The sequence below is a fragment of the Chaetura pelagica genome, unplaced genomic scaffold (genome assembly GCF_000747805.2).
Source record: "Chaetura pelagica isolate M959 unplaced genomic scaffold, ChaPel_1.0 scaffold76, whole genome shotgun sequence".
NCBI classification, from domain to species: domain Eukaryota; kingdom Metazoa; phylum Chordata; class Aves; order Apodiformes; family Apodidae; genus Chaetura; species Chaetura pelagica.
Genome location: NW_009970723.1, coordinates 9501639 through 9514125, shown reverse-complemented (window position 1 = coordinate 9514125; position 12487 = coordinate 9501639). Strand labels below are relative to the sequence as shown.

Below are 12487 nucleotides of genomic sequence, written 5' to 3'. Positions count from 1 at the left end.
ACAATAAATCAAGATGACAATTTTTTTTACTAAAATATATAAAATACTACCTATAACTGCTGTTTCAGAAATGGTTAGTGACTAGTAAGAGAAAGAAAGCATCCCCCTTGTGCCCCTCCTCCCCATTTCACAGTCAGCAATTTCAATCCACACTGGTTCCATATAAGGTTAAATGCAATTGAACCTGGATTTTCCTTATTCTGAAATCTGCATAGCTCTTCCTCAGAAACTCATTTTCAGTTTACCATAGCTTGTTTCCATGCTTTTTTATCCTGTATATCTATTATTTCAAACTAATAAATGCATACTAATGGGAACACATCCTTCTGTAACACTCCAACATAAAGCTAGAGTTGTCAACTAAATAAGCCCTCCTCACTCAACAAGAGTCTTGTGACAGAAACAGGTTACCTCCAAAGTGTCTGAAATTAGCACAGAGGTATATCCAACATTGATGGGGATACTGTGATTAATTTTATCTTTATATTAAATTTTGCTCTGCCAGATTTGGAGTTTTACTATTTCTGAGTTGGACCTTGAAGAACACTGAATGTAGTCTGGTTTAATTCTGTGTATTCGCACGCATGCAATAGGAGCAAACCTGGCTTAGTTCTGCTGTACGGCTCATATTCGTGTTCCAGAGCACAAACTATCATTTTCATTATCCGGTGCACCGCACTGCTATCCAGTCGAAGACTAAGTGGGCCCACAATGAGGCTTTTTGTAGACATCTCCTGAACATTTCCAAAATCTTCACTCTTTACTTTTGTTTCAAACCGTGTAATCACAGACTTATACAGAAAATAGAACAATGCAAATTGAACATAAAAATCTACTATGACTAGTTTAGCCTGTTTAAACAAACATTATTCCTATTTAATGCAGAGCAAATTGGGCAAGATTCTGCCTTGCCTTCAGGCACAGCACAACTTGGGAATCCTTCCATTAACTGTATCTTTTGAGCTTCGGACACTCTGAAGGTGTTCAAACTACCTCTGAACTTATGCAGCAACTTAATCCCAAGTGTTCATGACAGCTTTGCTGTTCAAAACTTTTTACTTTATCACAAAGATATCCACCCCAAAACATCAAGGAAAAGGTGTGATGCTAAGAAACTACAGGCCTTTGAAATGCTACTTGGTGGCACAAAGGCTAGAACAGCAGTGAGAATCACACTGATTGTATTAACATAAACCAGACTGATTCTTCTTTACAGTGACTGATGAGGTAAAACATGGGTAGAAAGAACTAAAACTTCTTGAAATCATTATTATATTCAGACCATTTTTAGAAGGACCACTATAAAGGTAACAGAGTGGTTTAGTCTCTGTGTCCAAAAAAGATCCATAACTTTTGTGCTCGGAATGCCAACTCTTGTACCAACTGAAGCATTGTTATTGCTTTTCTGATGTAGGGCAATGAGGTACACTGAAATCACACGTTTGCTGCATGCAGGCTACTTATCAGCTATCAAACAGTCTGACTATGTTTTTCTAAACAAACTTCACAGAAGAACTTCAGTTAAATTATGTAAATTTCAGAAGTTTTAGTTTTCCTGTTGCATATGACTCAAAAAACACCCTCACACGTCAATGTATTTAATGTTCAGAATTTCACTTTAAAAAACCCCACACATTACTTTGTCAGTGTCTTTGCTTTTACACAAGCACTACACATTAAACATCTTGCTAACCATTACATAAATGGACAGTCTGACAAAACAGGCATTAAGATTCAATGGATTCTGAGACCACTTAACCAATAAAAACAAACAAGTTCTGACAGAATTGTGGAATGACAGTTTAATCGAGTCAATGAATCTGGACAGCACATACTCCTTAGATAGCACAGTACTCTATAATCCACCTGGTCAAAGCTTCCAGGAGATGGTCAGTGACCTGCTGCACCACACATATGTGCCCAAATATATGTTCCATCATTTATCAGCATTCCAGGCTGACTGGGGAGGTACCAGCAGATTGGAAATCTGCCAATGTAACCCCTGTATACAAGAAGGGACAGAAGGATAATCCAGGAAATTACAGGCCTGTTAGTCTGACTTCAGTACCTGGGAAACTGACGGAGCAAATAATCCTGAGTACTGTTATGAGGCACATGCAGAACAAAAAGTGATCAGGCACCATAAGCATGGATTCATGAAGGGCAGGTCCTGCTCGACTAAACTCATCTCCTTCTATGACAGGGTGACCTGCTTACTGGATGAGGGAAGGCCTGTGGATGCTGTCTACCTTGACTGTAGCAAAGCCTTTCAAAAAGGCTTCCCACAGCATTCTCCTAGAGAAGCTGGCTGCTCGTGGCTTGAACATGGACACACTTCACTGGATAAAAAACTGGTTCAAGTTCCTTACTGCACTTTTTTTTTTTTTCAAAGCCAGGTCCAAAGAGTTGTGTTCAATGGGGTTAAATCCAGTTGGGGCTGGTCACAAGTGGTGTTCCTCAGGGCTCGGTGCTGGGGCCACTCCTGTTTAACATCTTCATTGATGATCTGGCAGTATGCCCAGGTGGCTGAGAAGGCAAACACCATCCTGGCCTGCATCAGGAATAGTGTGACCAGCAGGACCAAGGAAGTGATCTTGCCCCTCTACTTGGCCTTAGTGAGGCCACGCCTCAAGCACTGTGTGCAGTTTTGGGCACCGCAGGATAGGAAGGACATTGGGGTGCTGGAGAGGGTGCAGAAAAGGGCAACTAGGCTAATAAGGAGTCTGGAGAAGAGGTCTTATGAGGACAGGCTGAGGGAGCTGGGGCTGTTCAGCCTGGAGAAGAGGAGACCTCATTGCTCTCTACAACTGAGAAGAGGTTATGGTGAGATGGGTGTTGGCCTCTTCTCCCTAGTGACTAGTGATAGGACTGAAGGAATTGGGGTCAAGTTGCACCAGGGGAGGTTTAGATTGGATATTAGGAAAAATTTATTCGCTGAAAGAGTGGTGAGGCATTGGAACAGGCTGCCCAGGGAGGCAGTGGATGCACCATTCCTGGAGGTGTTAAAAAAATGGGTAGACATGGTGTTTCAGGAGGGGGTTTAGTGGTTAGGGGTTGTAGGGTGGACAGTTGAACTTGATGACCTTGAAGGTCTGTTCCAGTCTTGATGATTCTACAATTCTGCAGCTAAATAGGAAAGCCCAGAAATACCTAGCCATTGCCATCAATTTCACCTTGGCTTCTGCATTTTAATGTCTGCAACTGCAGAGCTGTTTGATATGTTCTCCTTGTACTCACAACCAAGTCATACCACAGAAACAAACGTCTCTGTCAACTGACTTCTTCTACGATGATCCTTCTAAACAGTAAAATTTTTCATGTGATTTCGAAGCTCTTATCCAATGTGGACCTTGTACACCACCTACTCAATGCAAGATAAATCATATCCTTTCCTCTTTTCACCCATCTGCCTGGATGCAAATCAACCTATTTCCTTGCATAAACCTCCTGCCTTTCTGTTACATTAACAAACTAAACACACCTGTAGAGAACTATGACCCAAAACCAGAGGAAAATCTGACAACTCCAAGCTTTCATTTTAACATCCTCCTCACTGACACAATCTTCCCATACAAACCTAAATGGCTAAAAAAGCTCAGCTGTCAAACTGTAGCTGCTGCAGAGTTGACCTACGCGCTTTGTCAAAGAAATGTAAGATCTGTCAACTTCTGAGCAGCTGAAGCTTTGTGCTTCATCAGCCTGGCATGGTGTGCTTCATAATGTCAAGGCAAATCTTATTTTTAAACCAACTGGAAGAAAGCATGTTTTATTTCTGGTTGCCCAAGAGGAACCTAGTAATCTTTTAGCCTCCAGGGAAACACTCCCTTTTTGCTCCCTCCTTTACTGTACTCATTCAAAACAGTATTTTTAATGGGGGGAACTGAGCTTCAGGGAAACGGAAGGAAGGATGGAGTGTTTTTTCCCTTAAGTGATACTGTACAAAACGCTGTTGCTTCTTAGCACTGGTAAGGAAAGGTCCCTGAATAAACTAGATTGAGTTTAATGCAGAGCTGAGCTAACACTATGCAGGCCTTCACAGGCCTATATACTCAGCAGAAGAATTAACTTGGTCCCCAAAAGCTCAATAGAAGTTGATGGTTGAGAACATTTATAGCCTGTGCTTCTCCTAGTGTTTTGCTCCTGATTTCTGAGGAAAAGAAAAAAACCAACAAAAACAAAAAAGCAAAAAAGAAAACCCCAAACAACAAAAAAAACCCCACACAACAACAAAAAAAACCCCAAATTTTTAAAAGCCAGCATACACCCCCTGCTGTCAGGTTATGCTTTATTTAATATGTAGTTAACATGCATTTTTGTCCTTCAAATTCTACCCACTGTGCACTTCAGATGGACTCTATTAAGTAGTGTAAAAAATCATAACCTCACATTAAAAAAAATCCAGACCAAAAGTCTTTAGAAGTAATAATAGCCTGCTTCTTCAGAAAGAAAAAAAAAAAAAAAAAAAAAAGAGCTCATTTTTATATATTGTATGTATATGAATAAAACATTGAAGTGACAGCATTTATGCAAACCACTTTCTGGAATAGTTCCATTTAATTCTAGTTAAGTGCAAAGAGAATGTGATGGAAAACCTATTGGGTTTACAGAAGGAGGCAATCAAAGGTTAGTTTTGAACATTTGCATTCATGCAATTCTAACCAACCAAAACAACAAAAAATTGGTAATAATTTGGCATAATAAACTTGCCATCAAAATAGATAGGTACACATTATGAACAAAACTACTTGAAAAGCACACCCTGTACGTCATGCAAATCAGTGATCAGGGAATTGATCAGCTATATGGTGTTTGAAGGAAATTACTATTTTGTGTTGACATACAAAACAAAAAATAGGAAAAGAAGTTGTAAGGGAAGGACCCGCAGAGTTTCAGAACAAGACTAGTCTGCATTACTATCTGTCTTGTTTTCATTAAAAATACCAAAAGTGATTAATGCATTTCTCTAAGTGACAGCTAAAACTCCCGAGGTTAATGTTGTCCATGAGACACTTGCAGTTTAATCAGTAATTGTATGCTTCAGGAAAGGTTAAAGGGGCAAAGAAGGTGTCAAACTATAATTGCTTTCACAGATAAAAATCTTACAATCACAGTAACTGCCTCCTGTAACTTCAGCTGGATTAAATTTTTTTAGGGGAATGTGGTAAGCACTTGTGGTAACTAAAAACATAGATAACAATGTTAAAAAAAGAAATGGTGAAATGTCAATTTTTATGTAAATAAATTCATATAAACCCCACATATTAAAATGTAGCAAAATCTATATACATTTTTAAATCTTCAGGTATTTACACCTTCATTTTAAACGAAATAATTTACACTTATTTGTTCACTTTCTATTTAATAATCACATACATACAGAAAAATAACTAGCAGAAAATGCCACATGCTTTTCTAAGGAGTAAAACTATTTGAAAATTTCAGGGTTCAAGTTTTTTATTCTAGAGTGATAATAACCATTTAAACAATTAATTAAAAAAAATAATTACTCCATACTTTTATGTAGTCAGCTGACTGGAAATAGGAGTAATACTGAAATAAAAGCACACAGAAAGGCTTGATAGGCAGCCAAGCTACATTTTGTAATGTGTTTCCCAGGGACTGATGCAGGAAATAAAAGCCAAGGCCCTGAGAAAGCAAACTGAAAGAAACAGAAGAGAAGCTAAGAAGGGAAAAAGGTAGCTGGAAAATACCAGCAGCCTGGCCTTGAGGAGGGGGGAATATAAACATGTTTCTGAGTCCAGCAATATATGAAAAGGGTTAGTTACAGTCAGAAATAGAAATGTCATTGCACTCTTTGTGCATTCACAAAAGCAAGATAAAATACTCCACAAAATCAATTTTTCCTCATAATACAACAATTTATGCATATTCACATTTCTATACAAAAAAAAATAGCTTATAGGCTTATCCTAGGTCTTCAACTTTTACACATAAAAGTTCTGCATGCAATTAAAAAGTTACCTCTTTATCAAAAACCAGAAGCAGACTACAGGAGAAGCTTAACTTAATATACATGTTCTCATCTTCACATCCCACTCATGCTACACAGAGAGGAATCAATTGGGGCCAGGAAAAGTACTATTAAATTGCCTTTGATGGTAGAGGGATACACTACATGACATAATTTATATTTATATAAGCTTTGTATGATCCGTCCTCTAACGAAAGTTTTTCTTTCCCACTTCTTTTTCTCTTAATGTCCAACAAGTCCAGAAAACAAAAACGTTAGGAGTTGTGACTTCTCTTACTCAAAAAACTCCAGATGAGGATCAGGTAAGCAAGGACAGATAAACATTCTGTCACAAAATAGTATAAAGTTCCCAACAGACGTCCATAGAAATAACGTTCACAATAATAAACACATGAGTGGGGAAGAAAGCATTATTTAGGCAATAAAACTGCAGAGCAGCAGCTACATATTACAATCTTCATGGGGGTGTGAAGAAATCACATCACAATTAATGATGAAGTATGTGTATAAAAATACATACATCTTACTTGCTGATAAATTAACTCCTTTGTCCTGGTCTTTATGATACCCACAAAAGTGGATACACTCACTGAATCCACTGTATTGTCTCAGATTTAGAAAATAAATTACTGGAATCTCAAAAAAAACCCTTAGAATTAGCCAATGTGCATGGTTTAGGCTAATACTTGCTTACAAAATTATTTGTATATTTAAAGATTTTCTGCTCTCTCTCTCATCCCCGCATTTTTCTTCTTAGAAGAAAATGTCAATCCTTTACATCTTCTGCACCAAGTAGTTGATCATATTCATTCTTCAGCTAGGGCTTCTCAAAAGATAATTTATCCCCAAAGTCAATTAAGACAACTTAATAAAAAAGACATCATACTTTTTGAACTTCACCACTGCTACAAGAGAGCAAGTTTCAGTTTAGCAACTGACTATAAAAGGCACTGTGATTACTTAAGCAGTGGAAAAAAAAGGAAGAACTCCATCAACAACTAACCAAAGGAGTTAACCTTAAATACATTAATGAAGATGAAACTATTTTAACGATGATCCTGAGGATAAGTCTAAGGTAAATTAGAGGACAGCTAGTCAAGGACCAGTTGGGCATGAAAAGTCTTTGTGTCTATTATTTAACAGAGTAAACAAAGAGAAAAGGTACCTTTGCCACTGTTGCTTTCCATTGTGTACAAGTAATCCATGTAGAAAGCCCCAAACCTCTGCATTCCAGCTACCTCTGTGTATGTCTCCTACCAACAAAGCAAAGCAAACACAGTAACGTTGTATAAGGAAAGCATCTTGAGATTACCAACAGATAGGCTGGTATGAGAGAGATACATTCATGTTTGGATTTGTGCATCAACACACAGAAAGGCTTATCAAACCAAAGGACAGAGGTTATCCCAAAGAATTCACCTTTCTGATAGGTAATGTAACTTGTATTTGAGGCCACACAAAGGCACATCCATAATTCCAGTGGACGTGCTGACCAATTCATCAATAGCATCTAGTTAATTAGTACCTTTAATGGAGCAAATATTCTTCACTTGACCTCTTGCATCCAACAGATCTGCCTAATTAAATACACTGAAAACTAAAGCTCATTCATTCCGGCTTTTTTACATAAGGAAAATCAGGGGTTTATCTTTTAGCAGTAGGAAACTTATTAAGACTTCATGCCATCATTGAGATTTACAGATAACACAATACCTTATTACACAGTAGTAAGAGGCTTCCCCTCTTGCCAAAAATTAGGCAAAATATAAAAGCGTCAAAGATAGGTCAAGGAAAGAGTAAAGCTTAAAACTAAAAGACACTATGGAAAACGTTTGAATATGTTTAAGTACTTGTGATTTCACCAATTTCGGGTTTTTTATGGGATTCTCCAGGATTATAATTAATCAGTAGTATTAAAAAGGTGAAAATAAAAAAAATAAATTAGATATATTCAAAATTGTAAATGTCTTACTTGTACCTTACACAAAGCATAGAACTCCACCTGTGAACACACCTGGAAGGGACAAGCCTAGTCACCACAACCAGTCTTTACTGGTTGCAGACAGTCAGGGAATCAAGTTTTACTGCACAATTTACAGCAGAGACAACTGGTGACTGAAAATTTGTCTCTGCCAAAGGCAGAATTAGCAAGACTTCCTCTAAGCAGACAAATATAGTGCACAGACAGCAGAATTAACATTGGCCAAGATCTGGTTTCCAAGAGACCACTTCTGAGTTTGAAGACCATGAACTACTTACTGCTTGGGATTAAAGATGTATGCCCTGGTAAAGCTTGACTTTCTGCTAGCATTCTCTCATACCTATGCTTTTCTCTGAAAGTATTCTGTAGTTAGCGCTTTTGGAAACTATGGCATGAGGAGAGGTTGAGGGTTCTTTTGTTACTTCTTTTTTTTTTTTTTTTTTACTAAAAGTAGCTTTACTTTGTACCAGATGCAAAGTAAGGTTCAGTTAGATATGACAAAGTATTGAAAAACAGTCTTCTGTATACAGATCTTAATTATTATTAGAAATCCATTAGAGAGCATCAGAAAATCTAAGAAAAAATTTCATTATCTGACCTTATGATGAGCTGTATCCAATATAAATTCTGCACGAATACTATTATTTTCTGGACTTCTGTAATCAAATAGTGAATTGGTGAGGTATGTCATCCCTTTCACACTCAAATTTTCTCCACAATTAAAGAAGACAGCCTCCTTCATGAGGGAGTGGAAAATAGGGAGGAAAAAAAAAATACAGTCAACTTAACAAAGCATTTTCAATTCTGCCATAACACCCCCAATGACATAGTAGCACCCCTTTAGGGCATATCAGCTCAAGTCACATAGTTTGTGATGAAGTTAAGACAAATTTTATTCAAATAACACTGAAGTTCCAGTCCATTCCCTCCCCATTTTCAAGTTAATAAAAACAACCCAAGCTAGTAAATATTATATAATCCATGATACAGAACATACTAGTTTTATTTAAAAGAAAGTAACCTCAGACAATTGTTACTCTGACTTGTGCCCTATTCTCTTAACTATACACAATCTTGTCACTATATATTCCACTTCTCTTGACTGACCAGTGCCTTTCAGATGCTTTATCTATCCTCTTCACAATAAGCAATTATTTCAATGTATATCTGTTTCCTACCCAATCACACCTCTTTATTCATCTAGACTTTTACATGCCTTTTCCATACCCCAAACCTTCTATCCTTCTGAAATCAACAACTTTTTCATCAAGTGTTATTCTTCTAATAACCTTATTTCTATGAGATTGATTTTTTTCCAACCATCTATTCTCAATCAGATACAACAAAGCTAGAACCTGTATGAAAGGCACAAACGATAGCAGTACAGGAACAGAACAAATGAGGCAGTATCAGCATGACCACCATTCTCACAAAAGCAGAGATTTTCTTAAATGGATGCCCTAGAGGATGGCAGAAAAATGAAAAAGCAAAAATCCAAATGCCCCTTATCAGCTAACCTACAGGAAACTGATTTGCTCACCCACCCACCACTCCAATAAAAAAATCACTTCTCTCATAATTTTATTTATATCCCACCATCTCATAGTTGCTGCAGACAAGGCCACTGTCTACCACCTCATCCCCAGCCACGTCTCCCTTCTATCTAAACAAGACCAGCAGAACATTTTTTTACAGTTGGCTCATCCTTGCTTCACCAGTCTGTCCTCCTGGAAAAGCCTATCTACCCATTGCAGCACACTAGTCAGGTAGTGTTTCCCACCAAACCTCTACAATCCCAGCAATATCATACTTTACAGTTCTGTATGGATATGTAAGTCTTTTTGTTTGTTTACTGTGGTGTAGGCATTTGTATACAAAAGCTTGAGACAGATACCAAGCCATGCTGCTCTCATAGGGGAAGTAGAAGAACACGTCCCATCACACAATATATGATCATTTCCAAATAAGGAGATACATGACATTAATACACAGTCACTATATTTTCTTCCATATTCTTAATTTTTCTCCTTAAAATACTTCCTAGGAGTTTAAAGAGCACTAAAATCAAGTTAGCACATCTCTTGTTGGCTGCATTATTTGGTTTTATTTAAATATAGGTAATAATTGCTGGTCTCCAATACTTCAGGGCACTATTCTAGCTATAGTTCAACCAAAAATCTTCACTACTGAATATACAATTTCATGCACCATTTCATTAAATATTTTAAGAGTAGTTCATATGGATACCTGATTTTGTCTTATAAAGCAATTCAAGACTTGCTTCTATTTAAAATATAGATACGAATACTGTTCTAGTCCTTCACTTGATACTGCCCTCCTTAACCTTATTGAAAAATGAGGAAGAACACTCATTTAGTTCTTGAATATTTGTATTCCTTATGCACCATAGGATTCCATTGGCCTTCTTGGCAACTGCTTTCCAGCAGGTCCACCCCTAACCTGTATTGGTGCAGAGGTTCTTCTTCCCCAGGTGTAGGACCACACTTGCCCTTTTTGAACCTCATGAGGTTCTTCTCTGCCCAGCTCTCCAGCCTGACCAGGTCACACTGGATGGCAGCACAGCCCTCTGGAGCATCAGCCACCCCTCCCAGTTTGGTATAATCAGCAAATTTGATGAGGATACACTATCTCTCTTCATCCAGGTTACTGATGAACATGTTGAACAAGACCAGACTGAGTAATGACCCCTGTGGTAATGTAGTTATAAAGAAAAGCCTAATGTTTTGCAGCTTCTCACTCTTAGATTTTTGTCTTTCTAATCTTAAGGAATAAACATTGAGTTCTATATTCCAGTGACACATTCAGAAGACTTAAATTACAATTGGCAATAGCAGAGTTCCCAATTCATGCAATCAAAAACTTTAACAAAGCATAGCACAATTGCTCGTTCAGAATGTCAAATGATATTTCAGTATACTCACTTCATCACTCCTATTCATGTTCTCTTCAAAGTCTTTAATTCCCATAATTCCTTTAAGGCACATAGCTTGGCAACCAACAAAACCTATTTGGCAATCAAAGAAGAGTTCACCTTTCATAAGAACCTAGTAAGAAAAAAATATATATTTTTATGATTTCTTAAAAAAAGATGGAGAAAAGTGAACTGAAATATGTTTAGGTTTTTATATTAGGAGCTTTAATGAATAACAAGTTAATCAAACTGGACATAGAAAGAAGGCATTACATTAGCATCTGATCACTACAGTACTAGAAATGTAGGGAATTTCTATGTGATTATTACAATAAAAAACATCCAAACTAGAAGAATATAAAGACTCAATAATGACAAAATTTCAAAGTATTTTAAAGGTAAGTAGCTAAAACCTTCTTTATAATGGATAAAAAAACCCTGTAATTAAAAAATTACCTCAACTGTGGTTCCTTCTTGTTCCCAACAAAGAACTTCTTTGGATTTTACTTTCTGAGGGCTGTAATAACTACTTTCAGCTTGCATTTCAGTGAGCTATGAAACAATAGGATAAATACCTCATATAAATCAATATTAAACAGCAGTAATATCATTAATATACAGAACTAAGTAAGACAAACTATGGGCCAAAATTTATTAACAAGCAGGAAACAGGTGAAGTTAAACAGCTGTAACACATTATCCATATTAGAACTTCTCATATTCAACTTCTGGTTGAAGTATGCCATAACAGAAAGCTTTCAATCTGCTCTAGTATTTTCAGCTTGTTTATTTAAAGAGAAACTATGTGAAAAGATGGAACAGATACACAGCTGCATTATAAACATAGACTCAAATTAGCTTGCAAATTGCTGTAAAAATCCATAAATACATTTATTCTTCCCAGCAAATAATTACACAGCATGTTAATATTAAGGAAACATTTTTATCACAATCATACTAGTTTTTCTTTCTAGTCATAGCAATTAACATGCATTTAAATTTCTTGCATGATTTTGATATAAAAATTAAAGTAGTAAAAGACATAAAACCTGCAGCTAGAAAAAAGAGAGAAGAGGCACAAAATACTGACAAAATTGCTTTAAAAAAATAATTTATGTTGAGCAGCTTAAATAGTTCAAATTCTAATTTTTTATATAAAAATATTCACAAGCTTTCATTATTTTCAAGAGTGGGTACACATGGATGTTGTTTCAAATTAAAATTTTGTAATCCTAATGTCCACAAAAATCAGATTAAGAAAAATTGCTAATCACCCTTCAGCTGTGTGCAATTATTGTAGAGGAAAAGCAATTAATTGATTAAAAGAACTCAGACATTACAAGAATAATTTTCAACATTCTTAAAAAATGCTACATTTAATTTGGCATGATTTTTAGTTGGAATGATATCAACTGCTCAGAATGCTAATGCAGAAACTTGACCTTATTTTTTAACCAGAATATGAACCACAAATTAATTCCATACATTCTTTGCATGCAAGCAGAACAATGAATTCTGTTTTCCTCCTAACTGTCAATATATTAGTGTCATACATCACTTCACATTTAAAATACAAAGAATA

At 36.5% G+C, this 12487-nt stretch overlaps 1 protein-coding gene across 2 annotated transcripts in view; it reads right to left on the bottom strand.

Moving 5' to 3' along the window:
* The window catches only part of VPS13B (vacuolar protein sorting 13 homolog B (yeast)), a 429191-nt gene that overhangs the window by 363768 nt on the left and 52936 nt on the right, over positions 1-12487 (bottom strand). For both annotated transcript variants that reach the window (XM_010006448.1, XM_010006447.1), the window contains exons 8-12: positions 11362-11457; positions 10916-11038; positions 8572-8709; positions 7143-7245; positions 602-763 (exon numbers count right to left, since the gene is read on the bottom strand). In XM_010006448.1, coding sequence (XP_010004750.1) covers positions 602-763; positions 7143-7245; positions 8572-8709; positions 10916-11038; positions 11362-11457 — 622 coding nt within the window. The remainder of the gene's footprint in view (positions 1-601; positions 764-7142; positions 7246-8571; positions 8710-10915; positions 11039-11361; positions 11458-12487) is intronic.